Genomic DNA, 21,800 nt, shown 5'->3' with positions numbered 1-21,800 from the left:
TTTCTGTACACTGTCCTGCTGCAACTCCAAACTTTTTTTTTTAATTTAATTTTTAATTGGAGGATAATTACTTTACAATATTGTGATGGTTTCTGCCATGCATCAACATGAATCAGCCATAGATATACATGTGTCTGTTCCTTCTTGAACCTTCCTCCCACCTCCCTCCCCATCCCACCCCTCTAGGTTGTCACAGAACACCAGCTTTGTGCAACCTCCAACTCTTCTTTCTCACTTTTTCTCTGAAATCATCCTAATGTGGATTTTGGACTCCACGATTCCTTTCCCTTTCATTAAGTTTCCTAATCCTGCAGCTTCTATAATAAAAATCATCCTCCTTGCTAATACTTTGATTTCAACTTCCCTTTCTTTTTCTGATTCATTCTTGACCCCTTCACTTGACCAGGTCACCTCACATCCTTCCTCAAAGCCTGCGGTCTCTCACCATTGCTCAGGTGACACTGAGGTCCTTGCTACTGTGGCCCCAGCCAACATCTGCTATTTAACACCTGTCTGGAGACACCTCCCAGGCTAGTCAAACTGAAATCCCATAATTACCCCTAAATACGCCAGGCTGTTTCTTCTTAAAGGTCCTTATTTCAAACCTTACTGGTTTTTCAAAGCCTATCTCAATTCTTGCCTCCACAAAGACTAGACTCATGAGCTACACAAAATATCAGAACACATCTCCCCTCTGAAAACACAAGCACATTACTAGTACCCCTCTATGGAATAAAATACAACTATCTATTTATCTATGCTTTTCCTATCATACATATAAGTCTGCTCCACTCACCAAAGACTTGTTGTACTTTGTGCTCCCTGCTTGCACTCTCATCAAAGCAGAAATATGCATTTTTATACTGCTTTCCATGTGAAAAAGGGAAAAACAAAATATTTGGCAGCAAAGAATGTATAGCAATACATCTTACATTAATATCTCCAATATAAGAACTTGGATATTGTGCTTCACAGTTACAATGCTTGTGAAAAATCTTCAGCCCTGAAAGCATTTACTGTGATTCTGTGCTCTATGTTGTCAGAAAAAAAAATAAAGATAATAGCCTACAGTATTTTCAAACCTTCCCACACCAGAGGTATTTATATCCACTTTGTCAAGGACAAAAATAAAGCTGTTATTTAAAGACTTCTTAATTTACTGTTTTGTAGGCACACAACTAAATGGCAGATAAAAGGCAAGCTTGTTTTCTATCAACTAGGCTGAGCTTGGAATCTGGTAAGGGTATCACATTTCTTTTAAGGAAGCCTTTGCAAAAAGAGCATGTCACAGGCTGAGTCAACTTTAAAGACCCATTAAGCATCCAAGAGTGCTTGGTGCTGAGTTTAGGTTGGAGGCTCTGTTCTGAGACACATTTCAGAGTTTCCTTAGCTTTCCTGTCCTCTATTTCTCTGCTCTTCCAATCTGTAAGATATGTGAGGTTAAGTTGGCACAAGACTGAGAAAGGATGATAATCAGGTAAGTCCAAAAGACTGCTGAAAAATGGCTCCATTTTAAAAACAGTACCCAGGCTTCCCTGCAGTTCAGTGGTTAGGAATCTTCCTTGCAATGCAGGGGACACCAGTTCGATCCCTCATCCGGGACGATCCCACATGCCGCAGAGCAACTAAGCCAGCAAGGCACAACTACTGAGCCTGCACTGCAACAACTGAAGCCCGTGAGCTTGCAGCCTATGCTCCACAACAAGAGAAACCACTGCAAAGAGAAGCCTGCACATGGCAACGAGTATGCTCCTCTCGCTGCAACTAGAGAAAGTGCGTGTGCAGCAGTGAAGACTCACTACAGCCAAAAAATAAATGAATCTTTTAAAAAATGGTTCCCAGCACCAGGAGAAATCCACAGGGGCAATATAATAGAATTCATCTGTAAATCATGCTTTATGCAAAGTGGAGAAGGATGATGATTCTAGGAGGAAAAAAACGGTCTTTAATCAGATTTTAGGCAAGTAGAGTTTTAATAATTTTCCATGTCAGGGGGGCTCTTATGGAAATTAATCAAGTCATTAAATATTTTATTGAGCACCTATCATGTGCTTGACAGCAACTGTAGCCATGAAATGAAAACATGCTTGCTCCTTGGAAGAAAAGCTATGACAAACCTAGACACCATATTAAAAAGCAGAGACATTACTTTGCTGACAACGGTCCATAGAGTCAAAGCTATGGTTTTTCCAGTAGTCATGTATGGATGTGAGAGCTGGACTAAAAAGGCGGCTGAGCACTGAAGAATTGATGCTTTTGAACTGTGGTGTTGGAGAAGACTCTTGAGAGTCCCTTGGACTGCAAGGAGAGCAAACCAGTCAATCCTAAAGGAAATTAATCCTGAATATTCATTGGAAGGACTGATGCTGAAGCTGAAGCTCCAATACTTTGGCCACTTGATGCAAAGAGCCAACTCCCTGGAAGAGACCCTGATGCTGGGAAAGACTGAAGGCAGGAGGAGAAGGGGACGACAGAGGATGAGATGGTTGCATGGCATCACCAACTCAATGGAAATGAGTTTGAGCAAACTCAAGGAGATGGCGAAGGACAGGGATGCCTGGCGTGCTGCAGTCCATGGGGTTGCAAAGAGTCGGCCACAACTCAGCAACTGAACAACTGCAACTATGTGCTTGGCACTCGCTTGTTTAGAAATCCTTTGAGCAGTCTAGCTAATGTGTGATAAAATAAGAACACCACCATTTTACAACCGCTAATGAATTAAAGCATCTAGTTAGTGGTCAAACATCTAGATCCAACAACCAACCTACAGGAAATGAAAGGAGAAAGAGGTGTATACTGAAAGAAATTATGGGAAACATAACCAGTAGAATCTGGACAATGGAATAAACCAATTTCTTCAACAAGTATCAATGAAATAATAAATGACCAGGGTAAAGGCGAGTGGTTAACCAGTAGACCCTATTTAAACCTTGATCCAAACTATAAAAAAAGGTTTTTTTTTCCCCCTGATACAACTAGAAATTTGAACACTGACTAGTAAAAATTATTAATTTTCTACAGGTATGATGAAGAGGTTGTAGTTACTTTTTAAAAAAGGAGTCTTTAGCAACTAGGGATTCTTTGAGCAAAATGATTGGCAAAAATATTTATGTTAATTCAGTAAGACAAAACAGTATCCTGAAGATTTTATGCAAGTAGACACTCCTGGACCCACTGGCTTAGGGTAAAATGAATGCAAGGGTATACCATTCCTCCCCAAGTAGGCTCCTTGGAATATAGCCCCAGAATTACCCACATGTGCAAGTTCAGTTAAAGCCGAAAGTTGTCTTTTAAATTTAATTTCCTCAATACAGCTCAGAGTGTTCTTTGCTAATATGATAAAGAGAAAAAACAGGCTGTGACAAGCCAAGCAATTTTGACTGGTAGAGCATACTGAAATAAATATTCAGTCTCTAATTTAGTGCTGGCAATAATGTGGTTTTTCACTGTGTCTAATGTGGTGACTTAGAATATCATGATAAACATGTAACAAGGTCTTTTTTGCTCACTTAAAAAGCTTAAAGAAATAGAAGCATACCTTATAACACTAGAAATAGTCATCTATCATTTTAAAAGCCATTATCAATCTATTAATATGTATATGAATGTATGAATGAATACATATATATTCATCAACTTCTATATTAGAGGATTATGGATCTTTTCTTTATAGAGACTAATTTTACACATTAATATGTCTTAATAAATTATTTTATAAACATATTTAAAAGTAACATTAAAACTGTCAAGTACTTCCCATTCTATCTTCTAGTTGTCATCACTAGAAGTGACTTGCTTCACTGTGGCTTAAGTGGTGGGACAGCTGAGAAACTGGGTTGGTAAGCTGTCCAGTGAGACTCAGAGGCCACTCGTGGCCCAAGTTTCCATGCCCACTTCAATGTACGAGGTGCAATTTCTGACACCTTCTCACCGCCTACTACAGTCCACTCCTTGTGGTGAACTGTCTCTGAGTAAAGAGGGAAGAAGTCCTCTTCTCTCTCCTCTTCACTTTAATAAACAAAGAGAGCAAAGAAGAATGGGAGAATCTGTCCACAATAAATAAAACCTCAATTGTGTGGCCTTAAGGTTTAAATTCTAGGCTTCTTTGAGGCAAGGGCCATACCCTATTCACTTTTCTCTCTCCCACAGACTTAGCACAGAGCCTTACGCAGAGCAAGAATTCGAAACTATTTGTTGAATGACATGTAGTTAATTTAGCAGGAAGGTAAGGAAGACTCCAGGAGTTGGTGATGGACAGAGAAGCCTGGCGTGCTGCAATTCATGGGGTCGCAAAGAGTCGGACACGACTGAGCGACTGAACTGAACTGAACTGAAGGAAGGATTTGTCAGCTGAGATTCCAGTGATGGTTTGAAGCCAGAGAAATCAAGCCAAACCAAGCTCTGATATCACTCAAGGTTTCACAGGGCAGGCAGAATCCCAGGCGTGGGAAAGTCACCATTTGTACTGAAAAGCTTACAGTTTATGAAGAACAATAAGTACCTACCCATAGGGTAAGTTTTAAGAAGTGACAGGAAACCCAGATTGTGGGAGGCATCACTAGAAATGAATTCTTTGGGGTCTTGAGGCATTTTAGTTAAGAAATAACTATATATGGATATGGTCAAAATTAAGGAAGGTACAAGATGGCAGCTCAGTGCCACATCCCACAGAGCGTGAGGGTGATGGTTTGAGGTGAAAGTAGAATATAGTAAGTGGTGGGCTCTGGTGCAATATTCTAGTCTCTGTGTCAAGATGTGATCTACACCCTACATTTTTGATAGTGTTTACCTAACAAAATGGAGTGATAAAAAGTCAGTCTATACCAGTCCTGAGAGGGAGTTCAATTTTGAGTAAGATTATTATTTAAATTCAGACACGAATGTTTAAACTTGAAGAGACAAATATTATTAATTGGTAAGTACAAGACTGTGGATTTTAGTGAGCAAGAGTAGCCAGTGGTCCCTGGTTGTCCAGTGGTTAAGACTCTACGCTCCCAATGCAAAGGGACTGGGTTCAATCCCTGGTCAGGGAACTAGACCCCACATGCCTCAACTAAGAGTTTGCATGCCACAACTAAAGATCCCACACGCAGCAATGAGCATTGAAGATCCCAGGTGTCACAGCTAAGATCTGGCACAGCCAAAGAAATAATAAAAATGAAAAAAGAAAAAAAAAGAGTAGTCATGGAAAAATTAAGAGTCTAATTTTCCTACACATCTGAGTGTAGAGAAAGTAAATCTGCAATCCCAAATCACTGCTTTCTCTGCTCCTGGAGAATGAAGTGGTTGACATATTTTCTCTAATTGCTAATAATCTAGAAAAAGTTATATAGCTCTTTCATAAACAGAAATATCAGAGGCTGATGAATCTCCACCTACAGAGAATGTCCGTATCATCTGAAGCCAGATTATCAGGTGAAAATGCAGCAAACAATGAGATGGCATCTAGAATGGTTTGTTTTTGGAACAGCTGAAGTTGATCGAACACAGGTGAAGTTTAAAAATGAGGTCTTCATGTGGAGAAATGAAGAGAGGAAGTTAACAAGATCAGACTCCAGCCAGGCTCACTTTCAGGGTAGATGAGGACATTTTAAATAAAGATGAGGTTTTAACCTCCCTGCATCCGTACTACTTAAGGACAACTGATACATCTAGTGGACTATGCATTCCTTTTAAAATATTTTTTCCCCAAGTGTATGTGCAGACAAATGCACAAATCCATCTTTTATAAAAAGTTGAAATTTAATAAATTCATTAAAAACAGATTGTCCTTGGCCATTTCACTCTTAAGAGGGGAGGAAGAAATTCTCCCGTGGAGATTTTCTATCTCACAATGTACAGGGTAGAATTTTGAGGAACAGAAACAAGGAGAGAAGTGTTATACTTGCTGGGTTGAAACACTCAATTAAAAAATGTCTTCGAAGGAGGAACACTGGTGACATCAAAGGGACAGTCATTTGCAGGCGAGGGGAGGCATATAAAATGTGCTGGCCGATGGGGACAGGGAGGAAGAGCTGTGTACATGAGCCAAAGCCTCTCAGAGGCCAGTAAGTTCTGGTCTTTTGGGAAAGAACTAGAACCAAAGTGTGGCCCAAGAAGTACCCTGCCTTTCCCAAGACAGTCAAGGAAGCCCTATTTTTCCAGAATATGAGTATTTGAGTAAATGTGCACTGAATACTGAATGAATAAAATAAAGCCCTATAAAAATCAAACTGATTTCATCCTTTAAAAGTGTTTCCACAGGGCACATTTCTGAACCAGTTTTTAAACTTTGTAACATTTTCCCAAGCCCTGAAAACTCTCAAATACTTCCTAAGTCTCTGGAACTCAGTCTCTTACCAGATTACAGAAATTTCTCCTAAACTATGGAAGCTTAACTCCATTTTGTTAGTTGCTGGGGTTTGCCGCCCCTCTGTCTCCCTGGGCTTGAGTACTTACAACTCTACTCTAACTTACATGGTCATCTGTGTGACAGACTTACCCTGGCATCCACACCAGATCCACCCGGGCCAACTTCATAACCTTTCCAGACACATCTTCAAAGCCAGGGATGTTACCATCATGCCCCCTACCCCTCCATGGCCGCTTCCTCTTCCTGCTCTCTGTGCTCTGGTTTCCCAGGATTTCCCCAGTGGAGGAGGATATGGTCGCGGGGACGTTTCCTTCCCTTTGCTCCCTGCCCTCAGATTCTCTGTGAGTCTTCCCACCTGGGGCCTCCATTGACTTCACCTCTAGACCTAGGGTCATCAACAAAATCAAAGACAGGTAGGTTCTTTACTCACAAAAGTAGGAAACCCTCACATACTATATTTATTTCGTAAAGCCCAAAGACTTTAGCTTCCTTGAATGGGCATTATTATTATTTATATTTATTTACATGTGACAATTTACTTATAACGCAAGTTAGGTAGATACAGCACCACCACTGCCACACCTCAGGAAATAGATGAGCTCTCTAATCCTTTGGTCATATTTCTTTTAGGAAGAAAAAGGAGTTTTAAAAGGAGTTGAGGAGGATATTTTCAGTGTCCCATTTCTATTCTTTACTGTAGAAATTCTTATAATGTTCCACTTGGTTTGAAGTGAGGGTTACAAAAAAACCTACTGGCTCGATAATCCTTCCAATTCTGGAGTTAATGAGGATTCTTAAAAGCTGCCGCACAGGATTCAATGACATACTTTGTGTCCCTGATCTCCCTCTCTGCCAGACTGGAAAAACAATCAACTCCACTGTAAACCATCACATTTCTCAGAAAGAAGTTTTGCTTTTAACTTAATAGGATTTCACGTGCACACAGTTGGCAAGTGTCAATGGGCTTGATTATGTTTTCCATTAAACTTTCAAAATTAAATGTTTGGATTACTAATTTTACTTTGTGGTTCTCAGTCACTTGGCACTATGTTCCTCTTTGCCTCCTTCCTTGAAGTAGGTTGTGAGACACTTCATTAATTTACTGCCCTGTCCAAACCAAGTTCTCCATTTTGATGGAGTCTTTTCTTAACTCCTACATCAAATCCTCAGCAGCTCTGTGTTAAAGCTAGAAAACTAGTTATCAGGCACTTCCAGCCCATCCTGTCTGCATCCAAGTTATCAATTAAACACTTTCATTTCCACAGACTTTCCTCCATTACTCCTACTACAGAGAATGCATAGATGAAAGAAGCTGGAGTTTGGAACCATGGACACCTGGCTCCAGCAATGTAAGCTCTGCAGGCTTGGGGAAGCTGAACCTCTCCTGAGTCCCCACTTCAACTGTCAAAACGGAATCATGGCACTCACTCTGAAGGGCTGTTGTGAGGATTAATGAGACAATCTATCTGTGATGTCAAGCACTGCCTGGCTCAGAGCAAGTCCATAATAAATGTTAATGGAAACAATCTAGAGATGAACTGAGCCTTGGAAGTGTGTCCTTACTGTCCACAAAATCATGCATTGGGTATTAAGCTACTTTGGTATCTATCTACAGGTTATTTCTAAGACAGAACTCTCCCTCTACCTAAAATTGGAATAGCTGGTTTTGAAATACTGAGAATTACTTGTCTGGCTCAAACTGAGGTATCTTTTGCTGAGTAGAAAGTCAGGTGTGAATAGCAAAATAGATGAGTATTTTGATTTTTGCAGCTACCCTGAAATTCTCTGGTATTGACCACCTTGCCCCGTGTGTTACTGCAATTGGAGCCCCTTTCTATCACACACCTGCATGAAAGCTGAAATGCAGCCAGTGCCACAGATGGACAAAAAGTGTGTTAGTCGCTCAGTCACGTCCGACTCTTTGCGACCCTGTGGGCTATAGCTTACTAGGCTCCTCTGTCCAAGGGATTCTCCAGGCAAGAATACTAGAGTGGGTTGCCATTTCCTTCATCAGCAGATCTTCCTGACTCAGGGATCAAACCTGGTCTCTGGCCTTGCAGGGAGAGACATGCATATTCTTTACCATTTGAGTCACCAGGAAAGTCCATCCACTCCAGTATTCTCGCCTTGGAAATCCCAAGGACAGTGGAGCCTGGAGGACCACAGACCATGGAGTCGCGAAAGAGTCAGACACGACTTAGTGACTAAACAACAACAATAGACACTAGACAAATGAGCAATATAAATGTACTTCAATTATTTTCCAATCCACAACACTGATATGATGATTAACTCTAGGTCTATTTCATATCAGACCATTGGTACGCTATTATCAAAGCTTGCTCTTATTATATTTATTGATTAGGTAAGAGTTATCATTTCAAAAATGCTGTTTCTTCTTGTGCTGTGCTTAGTCACTCAGTCATGTCTGACTCTTTGTGACCCCATGGACATCAAAAGACTAACAGTGACAAAAAACAAAAAAGAACCCGCCTTCCAATATAGGGGATGTTCGATTCCTGGTCGGGGAACTAAACGCCCACATGCCACGGAGCAACTAAGCCTGTGTGCCACAACAAAGATCCCACGTTCTGCAACTGAGCCCCGACACAGCCAAATAAGTGATATAATTTTTTTTAACTCCAAAAATGTTCTCCTGCTGAATAGGCTAGCAAAGAAATAAACTATAGAAAGCGATAAAAAAAAAAACTAACACTAAGACAACTGCTATTCTGCTAAGTGATTTGAAGGGTAGGAAAATGAAATCACATAATTCCTATTTTCCTAGAGAGCAGATTTTAGTAGGCAAACAAAATATGTACCCACATAATCACAATACAATGTAGAAATACCAAAGGCTACAGAACAGAGTTAGATCAAGTGCTATGAGCATTAAAGTCACAGTATATTATTAGTGCTAAAGTCCTATTCCTTGGGCCTCTCCTCAGAAATCCCTAGCAATTACATTAAGGCCCAGAGATGTATGATTAGCCTTTAAACTTAATTGTAAGTTCTTCTGTTTCATTTTCACCCCTCTTTCCTATATCCCCAAACTACTTCTTTATTGGATTTATCTTTTGCTTTATTGAAGTATATACTTAAGTAATTTTTTAACAACAGACTTAAATAAACACCTATAAGAACGGCTAAAATAAAATATAATGACAACAGCAAATGTTGGTGGGGATGAAAAGAAACTGGATCACTCATACACTGCTGGTGGGAATGCAAAATAGTACAGCTGCTCTGAAAAAGTTTAGCAATTTCTTCCCAAGTAAACACGTGCTTACCATACAACACAGAAGCTGCACTTGGGCATTTACAGCAGAGAAATAACGTGTGCTTATGCAGAAACCTTCATGCAAATATTCATAGTAGCTTTATTTGTAACAGTCAAAAACTAAAGAAAACTACATGTTATTCAGCAAGTGGTATATCTATACCATGAAACTCAGCAATAAAAAAGGGCAAACTACCAATATACAAAATAACTTGAATGGATCACAAGGGTATTATGCTGAGTGAAAAAAGCCCAACTGAGAGGTTACACCTGTATGATTCTTGAAATGACGAAATTGAGGGATGGAAAACACTGATGGCTGCAAGAGACTGGAGAGGGGCAGGATGAGGAAGGTATGTGTGTGGCTACATATAAAACAGGGGCAGGAAGGATTTGTGTCAAGAATTCTCACTTGTTGCTTGTCAAGATACTTGACCATGTTGGTTTCAGAAATACATATACACATCACACTGCATAAACTATACACATACACCCATACACACATACAAATGAGTGCACGTGAAACTGGTGAAATCTGAAAAGGATCCCTGCTTTGTACCCATGTTTATTTCCTAGTTTCAGTATTGTACAAAAGTGCTATGAGATGTTACCATTGGGAAAGCTAGGTAAAGAGTATATGAGATCTCTCTGTACTTTTTCTTCCAGCTGCATGCAAATCTACAATTATTTTTTAAAAATTTTCTTTTAATAAAAGATTTACAGGTAGAAAGCTTTTAAAAGTCCTTGCATATATGACAATGTCTTTATTTGCAATTTCACAAGGAAATCTGGCCTGGCTAGATACAGACATCTATGTCCAGGATCATTTTCTCTTAGACCAGAGCACAGAAGGCATTGCTTCACTGTTTCTCAGAAACTTTATGATTTTTTTTCTAGCTCAAACAACCTCTGAGTCCATAAGTTGGTTTTATTTACTTATTTTTTCACCAACTTTATCTTTGCTTCATGTAGGTATTACAATGTTATCAATATAGCTAATAAGAGATGGCAAAACTCATAATTTAAGACAATGGAGCAAACAAATATATCATGAGATTATAGTGTTTTTAAGACCTAATTTGCCAAATGGTGCATTTATCTATATCTTTTCAGGGAAGTAATCTTTCATCTCTGGAACAGCGATGTGGAGTCAATGATATCTCTTCCCATGTTTTAGCTGAAGTCTAAAAACAAAATTCAATTCCTTACTGATAAAGAAAATAGCCTAAATGTTAAGTGTTGTCATCAGTAAAAGATATACATCTTTTTTCTATTAGGTCTGAGGCATTTATTCCTCCTTAAAGATAGCTGGAAGGCAACCAATACATATAAAAAAAGAAAAGAACCTGTCTAAACTAAATGCAAAAAAAATAATTGCTAAACAAAATTATAGCTATGTGGTAAGCACTAACATTATGCTAAATTAAGTATTATAGAAAATAACCTACATTGTAACCCATACAAACATGTCCAGAGCTGAGAAGAATCTAATCTACAAATTTAGAACTTGCCATTCACAGAAAGAAATCCCAGTTTGCAAAACAAAAAGTCTCAGTATTAAGACTAGTTTCATGAATATTTCATTAATATTTATGGTGACAGATGTTTATGTAAAAAAAGAAAATTGGTTCCACACTAAATAAAAATTAATAAGTTTGCTGCTAAACAAAAAAATAATAAGTGCAAAATAAGTCATTTAGGTTATTAATTATCAAGACTGTCTGATATGACTCCCACATGAAGGAATAAACTATTTGAATTGCAAATATGAATTCTCACTAATATACTTTGTATCAATGTCACGTCCCCAGAGTTATCAATAAATACCACAGGATGTAGTAATGTATCAAACTAATTAAATGATATGAGACTTTTTAGATTTTTTCACATATAAGTTATGTCAGAGAAGAATTATAGTATATTAAAAAATGAGTACCAAATAGTTCCTAATTGTTCTTTCAAAACTGATACATAAATTTCAAGTCATTTTAAATTTCATTATCTTATATGTACTTAATGTACACAATAAGCCAGGTACACAGTTGTAGAGAGGTATATGCAATGAGTTTTAGGCTTTGAGACATTTAGTCTGGCTAGGGAGACAGGACATGTACCTAAAGGAAACAGGAATCAGCATCAAATAAATTCAAATGACTATAATACTGTTTCTATGGGAAAATAATTGAAAGATAAAAATACTTTTGTTGCACAAATGACTTTGAACATGGGGATAATCGGTTCAGTTTTTCAAAAAAAAACCCAAATGATTCAAAAGGGAACTCATCTGCTTTATTAAATTCTCAGGGCTGTATCTGGCAGGCACGGCAGTGAAACTGGATGCCTCTTCCAAAAGAGACAGAACTTTAAAAACAGCTAGATGTAAAAGTCACCAAAGATAGATTTTTTCCTGGGGGTGTGCCTAATCCTGTCTCCCTCTATTATCAGATAATTTATTCCTTTCTTCAAATATGTATTTCAATGAACTGTTACTAAGTACTGACTAAGCACCAGGCAATGAAGTCAGGTTTGATCCTCAGGCTCAAGGAACTACACATGTTAAATCCCACAAAAGAGGTTAACCCTGGAGGCTTGGGGGACTCACAGCATGGTGGTCTTGGGGGAAGGTAGTCCTGAGATGAGTAGGCAGGGGCCAGGTGAAGGAGAGAGGGGGAGAATGATCCTTCGGGGTGACACATGCCTGAAAAGACCAAAACCTTTAGAGAAAATGTCCAGCCGATCAGAATGGCTGGGGAGTAAGGATGCTCCGGGGAAAGGGGCGAGACAAGGCTGAAGAAGGACGCTGAAGGAGCATCTGGGGAAGCGGCAGGGATCACATCAGGAAAGGTTTGAAAGTTTCAAGCTATGAAGTATGTATGGCTTCAGGAGTATGTATGGTTTTTCGATCTTAGGAAGACTTTGGGGGCAGCACTGGAAATATGCTGAAAGACAATGCTAGTGAAAATGCCAGGCAAGGAAGGGTCTCTGCAAGGGCAGAGGCTGTGCATCTGGAGGGAGTGGGCAGCCAAGAGTTATTTAGGAGGCAGTTTGGACAGGATGTGGTGATTTACTGAGGGTGGAGAAAGAGAACAAGAAAAGAGGATGGAAAGGGCAGCTACAGGGAACTGAAATGGGCAACTGACTTCACGCTGATCACATTCCCAGACCAGAGAAGACAGGCAGAAGATCAGGCTAGGGGAGGACAACGGAGCACCTGGAAAGAGCAGTGTTCACACAGGATGCGCCTCTCAGCTTGTCTGTCACATGAGGGGATAGTTTGAATAAATCCTACATTCTGTTTTTGATGACAAGTGACCTGTGCTGTCCTGGTGGTCCTTTCTACTGACATGACTCTTACCCCAGGCCAAGTTCTCTTATGGGTGTAGATGGCTGTCATAGTAGGCAGAAGGTGAGGCTAAGGAAGAGGTAATGCTTCCAGAAACGGAACCCCATTATTTCCATGTTTATCTCCCCTAGACATAGCCTATAGGGAACAGCAGTGTGGGAGTCAAGGAGAACCAAGATCTGGATTCCTGCTTCTGGAAAGAGTTCTTTTTCTGAATTCTGTGGGGAAGTGGGTTCAGCAAAGTTGAAGGATAAAATGCATTTTGTTTTCTAGAAGACTGCCAAGCAGCCAGAGTGCCATGTGGAGGAATTGATAGGGATGGACCAGAAGTGGGGTGGGGGCAGGTTTACAGGAAAGGGCCTGAGGCTGGACTGGGAAAGCTGAGGAAAGGGACTCAGGGATGCTCAGGGGGTGCAGGGGAAGATGGCCCTTGTCAAGAGGACTCATTGCGGGTTAAGGCAGTTCAGGCTGTTTTGGATGCAGAGTCCAGAAGCAGCTCTGATGGGGAGTCAGGGAAATAAGTAGTCTGTGGGGAACAGGGCACGATGCATGTGGGTCAAGCTGAGTCAGTGAGTCAGGGAGGTATCTTCCAGCCAGAGTCATGCAGGGGAAATGGAGCCCTGGGTTCTGAGATGTCAAGCTGAAATATGAAAGAGGTGGGGGCAGGAAGTAGGAGTGACGGCAGGAAGAGGTTAGGAGGCTTATCTTTTCTATCTGGGAACACCAGAAAAGCCGGGGTCCAAAGGTCTGGGATTCCTGGCTTTACTACTTCTAAGCCCTTAAGAGGACCTGGCACCACCAGAAAGGGGCTTTTGACATTATTTGGCTCCTGACTGCTTTTCTCTCCTACCTCACATGTTCCTTTACTATTAACTGTCACAACACCAAACAATTCTAGTTCTAGGAATATGTTATGCCATTTCATGCTTAACTCATATTATTCTCTCTGCCTAGAAATATGCTTCTACTTCTTTGCCTACCTGGAGAACTCCTCTTTTTCAAAACCAAACTATGATATTACCTACTCTGATCCCTATAAACGCCTTAGAATATCATCATGGCACTAATACACAGAATGGCAATTGATTAAAAATAGAGGTCATTTACCCCATGATGGCACACAGTAGGCCCGCAGTACATGTGTCTGATAAGTGCGTGAAAGGATGTATCTGAACAGGGGTCTAGCTCACCTTTCTTTGGCTGGGCTGCCGACACAGCAGTGCAGTCCCCCGCCTCCCTTGTTTCTAGAGCCCTAGCAGTACCGCCTCACTCAGAGGAATGCTAATAGAGATTCTCCATCCTTCAGGGCTGGAATCAGCCCCAGGGTGATCTCACATCCTCCCTGGATCTCCATACCACCTTGTCTGGCACTAAAGCTCAGTTTTCTGCAAAGTGAGGGACATGTCAGGGTCAGAGATGCTGCAGGCAATGCCAACCACACAATCTATTCCAGCCCTTCATGGGATGACCTGAAGACAGAAATGGGTCTGCTCGGCTCTAGGATGGGAGTCCTCTGCCTGGGGTGGGGTAAGGTAGGGGTGGGTGATGATGGGCTCCAAGGGATTCATGAACTGGTATGTGGATGGGCATTTTTCTGGGGAAACAGTTTACAGTTTTCATCAATTTTGCAAAGAGGTCCCTGACCTTTAAATATTAAGACCTACCATTCTAGAAACATGCCCTCCTCCAGGCAGCTCTGATCTGAGAATCAGCTGCTGACCCCAGATCACAGAGGCCTTGGTCTTTGCCAAGGCAGATCAGAGAAGGGACTCAGGTTCCTCCATAGCATGCTGCTCACATGCCCAAACACTACCCCAAGAAGAGCCTTTTTGAAGACAAATGTGCAACTTAAGGAAGTTTCATTATCTGTGTCTTTTACAAGTTCAAATGCAATGAAAGAGAGGGAGTTAGGCTTAGGTTGCCTCTACTTTGACCTTTATGTTTCTCAGCACAACAAATCCTCAAAAAATAAAAAGGCAAATCTCCAGGGTCTCATTTCCAAAGAAGAGTCATGTTTGACCTCGTTCTATCAGGGCTGGGCTCAGGAAATGCTAATAAACAGACAAATCCTGTGCAATGGCTTTTTACATTTGACCTTTCCTTTTTTTTTTTTTTTTCCTGGCATAGGAGCCTTAGAAGACAGCAGGAAAAAGGCTTTCCATATTAAAGAGGCAAGAAATGCACACACGCATGCGCGCACACACAGAGAGAGCAAATCTAAAACTGTACTAAACTCTGGGGAACTGAGAGTCACTTTTCACCCACATCCTGTCAGAGTTGAAAAGCACAGAAAAGGTTTCTACTAAAATGTATGTATGTTTTATTCTTTTTTAAAGAAAAATATGAGTCACACATATGCACCCAGATATCTGAACAGCTCAGCTGGATATTTTTGTTTGCTTGGTTCCCCCTGTCCTTCCCATGATTTATGAAAAGATAGTTTTAAAAAAATCCTTACATCTGAGTCTGTAAATTTCAGTTGTTAAGAACACATGCTTTGTCCCTAAACAGGCGTGGGCTCTGCCACTGACCTGCTAGGTGATGCTGGACAGGTTTCTTAATCTTTTTAAGAACTTAATTATTTACCAATTAAAATGGGAGTATGATCTTCCAAACAAAAAAAAAAAGAGAGAGAAAAATGGGAGTATGAATGGTACTGATGTCACATGGTGGCTGAGATAATGAAATGAAATAATGCACTTAGGACATTAAGTGACGTAAGTCAGACAGAGAAAGACAAATATATGGTATCACTTCTATGTGGAATATAAAAAAATAATATTGATACAAATAAACTTACAAAACACAAATAGACTCACAGACATAGAAAACAAAGTTATGGTTACCAAAGGAAAAGGAGGGAGAGGGAAAAATTAGGAGTTTGGGATTAACATATACACAGTACTATATATAAAATAGATTACCAACATGAACCTACTATATAGCACAAAGAACTATATTCAGTATCTTTTAATAACTTATAATGGAAAAGAATCTGAAAAAGGATATATTTATATATATATATACACATACACACACATACACATGTATAACTGAATCACTTTGCTGAATACTTGAAACTATCATAACACTGTAATGGTAAATCAATTATACTTCAATATTTTTTAAAAACGGAAAATCTTAGGCTAACTTGGCAAACTTGAAGCATTCAATGAATGGCAGCTGAAGAACAGGAACTGTGGGGTAAATCCTCTACCAGTGAAAGAAATGATTCTAAGGTTGCATCTTTCTGCATTTGCATAAATGTTCTAACACACAGAAAGACAAAATGCAGCAACAGTGGGGCTGTGCTTCTCGGGGAGGATCCCCTACTTTATACATTACATGGGGAGGTCAAGACTGCCTTCTTCACCTTCAGGTGAGCTCAAGCCTGGCAGAGAAGGGATCTTTCCTCCCCAGCAACAGTGTGGGTCATCTGACCAGGTCCACAGAAGGCCCAGGAAGCCAAGACACCCTGCATATTTCCCAGTGATCAGGCCCCATGAATCCTGTCCTCTCTTCTAGAAAGCCCTGATCAGGCCTGGACCCAAACCCTCATCATCATTCCTTCGGCCCATTTCCAATATGCTTAACTCAGCTGAGAACTGAGTGGTTCTCAAAAGTTCATCTGGGCCAAGAAATAACATCCCTAACAATCTTTTGACCAAATGATCATCACCCTTCAGAATTCAGCAGAGTTGCATTCTCATTGCATTCTCATCTATTTCTCCAAAAGGGCTTTTACCTACTTTCTGTAAATTTACCATGTCAGAAATATTTATCCTGGACTTTGGTTTTAGTTTTCTTTTTTACGCATTGCCGGCTGAGAACTCACATCCTTTTGATAAAGGATTTGGCTACTTTGCACGGAAAGGCCTTTACTCTGTCAAATCTCACTCTTGATTGCCTCTTATGCAGATCACATACAGAAGTTTCAGTAAATGAACCCATCCCATGGTTCGGCATCTACGCGGATTTCTAGGGATCCATTTATCAATTGCATTAAGTGCATTTTCTCCAAGCTTCTCTCCCCTGTTGGAATCTTACTTCATCTAAGTTTTGTATTAATATGTGGCTTTCCTCAATAATCACTGTGTTAAACTCAAATTTCTTTTCCTTTCACTTTAACTATCTTTCCCAGAGAGGATGAAAAGAAACAAAAATCTTTGTGTCATTTGATCAAGGAAGGCTGACTTCTCTTATTAGTAAAATTAATAGACTCCAGACAACTGCGTCATCATCCACCAGTTCCTTCAACAACAGGGAAGCATGGATCAGCACAAGGATTGGGAATGAGGGGATTCCATGTGTTGGCCTTTGGACCTTCGTTAAAAAAGTACATTACCACAGATAACTTTGCAAAGGCATTCACAACAATGACTTCCTTACCCGGCAGTCTCTCTGAAGTGTCTTCATGAGTGCATTGTATGTTTCTGTATCAAAATACAATCCTTCATGCATGTCCTGCAGGAAATCTAAGTCCTTAAATGTGGGGCTAGATTTCTCTCTCTCTTTTCGGGATGCTCTTCGCTTATAGGTTGAGCCTTTCAAGTCATACGTAAAGTGCATTCTCATGGAGCGTGGTAAAACGTTGTTCATCACCACAATCCTGATGTTAATGCCCCCTGATTGCATGCAATACAGTCCATAAAATTTTGGCAAAAGAGTTCTTGGATTCTGGTTTAAATTCTAAAAAGAGAAAAAGAAAAAAATGTTTAAAATGTACTTTTACAAAGCAACATTCCACTATGATGCATTTTCATGTAAAATGATAATTAAAAATGGAATGTGATTACTCTTGTTAGCAGTCATTGTTAAAAATTTTGCTGTTCCGAATCTAGTTTCTAAGTCAGCTTATGGGAACTGCAACTTAATCATTCTGAACTCAGGGTGTTAAAAGTAGCTGAACTGAAAATGGACAGAATTTCCTTCTTTAATTAGTTGCAACTAAAAACAGGCAGAGACATGATTAGTGCCATGTGTGATTATTCTCTAAGGTAGCTCAAGAGAAAATTAATTGCTGGGGTACAACGGTGGATATTTAAAATTTTAATAGCTCCTGAGAAACTGTCTTCCAAAATGACCAGATCAGCTCACAACCACACTTCGTAAGGTTACATATATCCCACCACTCTTACCAATGCTGAATGTTATCCTACTTTACAATCTCTGGAAGCAAGGTTGGTGAAAAATGAAAACATGTTTTCAAGTTAATTTAAATGTGAATACCACAGAGAACTAGAGAAATTTAATATTCTTATTATTTTTATCCACCTCTTAAAGATAATTTTGTGTTACTCTCCTTTGCTCATTTTTCCTTAGGTTTTTGTCATTGTTGGAGTTCTTGATATATTCTGGATATTTATTACTTTCCTCTTCTACTTGAGGTAAATATTTTCTTCCAGTATGTTGTCTTTTTTGTTACAAAAATAGACAATCTAACTTTGTTTTTTGGCTGCCTCATGGAGCATGCAGAATTTCCCCAACCAGGGATGGGACCCATGCCCCCCTTCATTGGATGCACAAAGTCTTAACCATCAGACCTCTGGACTATAAAAATAAGGAATATGTGTCTGTTTTTGTTTCACTTTAAAAGTATGGGAAAACTAAAAAATAGGTTTTTTTGTTGTTGCTTAGTCGTTAAGTCATGTCCAACTGCTTTGAGACTCCATGGACTATAGCCCACCAGGCTCCTCTGTCCATGGGATTTTCCAGGCAAGAATACTGGGGTGGGTTGACATTTCCTTCTCCACAGGATGTTTCCAACCTAGGGATCAAACCCATGTCTCTTGCATAGGCAGGCAGATTCTTGACCACTGAGCCAAAAGGAAGCACCAAAAATAGTTTACTAAAAGGCATTTATATAATGAAAAGTCTCTCTTCTATCCTTAATCCTTCCCTCATTTCCCAGCTTTTGTGGAAACTGTTTCCTCTTTCTTTCTATCATTCTGCAAATATTCTATGTGCTTATGTTAATTTTATATCTGGCTTTTTTTTTTTTTTGGTTATATAGATGTTTTGCCTTTTCATGTAGTTATATTTATGAACCTGTTTCTGGTGCTTTTTTTGTTTCTTAGTTAGCAAGGCTTTTTATACCCCATGGTTATAAATTTCTTCCTTCTTCTTACAAATTTTTAATAGTTTTTGTGATTACATTTGGTTTTTACTCCATATGGGATTAATTTTTTTCTTTCAGTTTCACTGAGATATAATTGACATACAGCACTGTGTAAGTGTGCATAGAGCACTGATCTGACTTATATACATCATGATACAAGTATCACAGTAAGTTTAGAAGAGAGTTCCTAGGATTTACTCTCGTAACAACTTTCATGTGTAACAGCAGTCCCCAGGTTTCATGGAAGAGGGGACTGGTTTCATGGAAGACAATTTTTCCATGCATGGACCCAGGGATTTTGGAGGAGATGGTTTTAGATGACTCAAGTACATTACATTTATTGTGCTAATGATCATCTGTATTTATAGCTGCTCCCCAGGGCTACCATCACTGCCTCAGCTCCACCTGATTATCAGGCATTAGATTCACATTAGGAGTGTGCAACCTAGATCCCTTGCATGTGCAGTTCACACTAGGGTTTGCACTCCTATGAGAATCTAAGGCCACCACTGATCTGACAGGCGGCGGAGCACAAGCTGTAATGTGAGTGACGCGGAGTGACTGTAAATACAGATGAAGCTTCATTTGCTCACCTCCTGCTGTGCAGCCTGGTTCCTAACAGTACCAGTCTGTAGCCCAGGGTTTGGGGACCCCTGATACATAACATGTTTACATAACATCCCTAGTAGTTATTTATCTTGTAACTAGAAGCTTGTACCTTTTGACTACCTTCCTCTAACTACCCCTTCCCCCCACCTCCCACCTCTGGTAACCACAAATCTGATCTCCTTTTCTATGTATTTGTTTTTGAAGTAAAACTGACCTACATAACTATGCTAGTTCCTGTTATACAACATAGTGATTAGATATTTCTATACATTTCAAACTGATCACCACAGTAAGTCTAGTTAAAACCTATCACAACACAAAGATACTACATATAGTCCCCACATTGTCCATTTCATAGCCATGACTCATTTATTTTGCAACTGGAAGTTTGCACCTCTTAATCTCCCTCAGCTGTTTCTCTCCTCCCCTGATCCTTCTTCCCTCTGACAACCACCTCTTTGTTCTCTGTGTCTATGACGCTGTTTCTGTTTTATGTTTGATCATTTATTTATTTTTTTAGATTCCACATGTAAGTAAAACAATACTGCATTTGTCTTTCTCTGTATGGCTTATTTCCCTCAGCACAATACCCTCTAGGTCTATCCATGTTGTCACAAATGGCAAGATTTCATTCTTTTTTTTCTGGTTGAGTAATATTTCATTACACGTGTATATCGCATCTTGTTTTTCCATTCATTTAATGCTGGGGCACTTGAGTTGCTTCCATATCTTGGCTTTTGTAAAATAATGGTGCAATGAACATAGGGGTGCATATGCCTTTTCAAATCAATGTTTGTGTTTCTTTTGAATAAATCCCAGGAGTGGTATTTCTGGATCATACAGTAGCTCTGTTTTTAATTTTTTGAGGAATCTCCATACTGTTTTCCATAGTAAAGTAGCTTACATTCCCATCAATGGGCATGAGGGTTCCCTTTTCTCTATATCCTTGCCAACACTTTCTATTTGTTGTCTTTTTGATAATACCTACTCTGACAGATGTGAGGTGATAGCTCACTGTGGTTTTGAACTGCATCTCTCTGATGATTAGTTATATTAAGCATCTTTTCCTGTGCCATCTGTATATCTTCTTTGGGAAAATGTCTAGTCAGATAGTGTGCCCAATTTATTTTCATTTTTTTGTTGAAGTATACTTGATTTATAATGTGTTAGCTTCTGGTGTACAGCAGAGTGATTCAGTTATATATATATATATATATATATATATATATATATATATATACACACACACACACACAAACACACACATATATATACATATATATATATAACTTTATACATATGTAAGTAACTTTTTCAGATTCTTTTCCACTACAGGTTATTAGAAGATACTGAATACAGTTCCCTGTACTATACAGTAGACCTTGTTGTTAATCTATTTTATATAAAGTAGTAGTATATCTGTTAATTCCAAATTCCTAATTTATCTCTCCACCCCTTTCCCTTTTGGTAAGTATAAGTCTATTTTCTATGTCTGTGAGACTCTGTTTTGAAATTAAGTTCATTTGAATTTTTTTTTTAGATTCCACATATAAGTGATACCACATATTTCTTTATCTGATTTACTTTCCCTTAGTAAGAGAATCTCTAGGTCCATCCATGTTGCTGCAATTGGCATTATTTAATTTTTATGGCTGATTAATATTCCATTATTTATATATGTACCATATCTTCTTCATTCATTCACCTGTTGAGGGATGCTAAGGTTGCTTCCATGCCTTGGTTATTGTATATAGTGCTATGAACACTGGGGTGCATCTTTTCAAATTAGAGTTTCTCCAGCTATATTCCCAAGAGTGGGGCTGCAAAATCATATGGTAGATATACTTTTAGTTTTTCAAGGAATTTCCATCCTGTTCTCCACAGTGGCTACACCAATTCACATTCCCACCAATAGTGTAGGAGGGCTTCTTTTTCTGTGCATCCTGTCCAGCATTTATTATTTATAGACTTTTTAAAGATGGTCATTTTGACTGGTGTGAGGTAATACCTCATTGGAGTTTTGATTTGTATTTCTCCAATTTGATTTGCATCTTTTCATGTGCCTGTTTCTGACATTTTTAAAAGACATTTTAAGTGG

General features: G+C 39.3%; 1 protein-coding gene across 26 annotated transcripts in view; it reads right to left on the bottom strand.

Annotated features, from left to right (window-relative positions):
- The window catches only part of PIP5K1B (phosphatidylinositol-4-phosphate 5-kinase type 1 beta), a 521,283-nt gene that overhangs the window by 131,624 nt on the left and 367,859 nt on the right, over window positions 1-21,800 (bottom strand). For all 26 annotated transcript variants that reach the window (XR_014057501.1, XR_014057490.1, XR_014057525.1 and 23 more), the window contains one exon: window positions 17,365-17,664. Coding sequence is in view for 19 of the 26 variants with exons in the window: in XM_081503676.1 (XP_081359802.1) it covers window positions 17,365-17,664 (300 nt within the window). In the remaining 7 variants the exon portion in view is untranslated. The remainder of the gene's footprint in view (window positions 1-17,364; window positions 17,665-21,800) is intronic.

This window comes from Giraffa tippelskirchi, chromosome 1 (assembly GCF_054371585.1).
Source record: "Giraffa tippelskirchi isolate mGirTip1 chromosome 1, T2T-mGirTip1v1.2.pri, whole genome shotgun sequence".
Lineage (NCBI taxonomy): Eukaryota > Metazoa > Chordata > Mammalia > Artiodactyla > Giraffidae > Giraffa > Giraffa tippelskirchi.
Note: the sequence above shows the minus strand (reverse complement) of the source record. Positions and strands in the feature narration are given on the sequence as shown.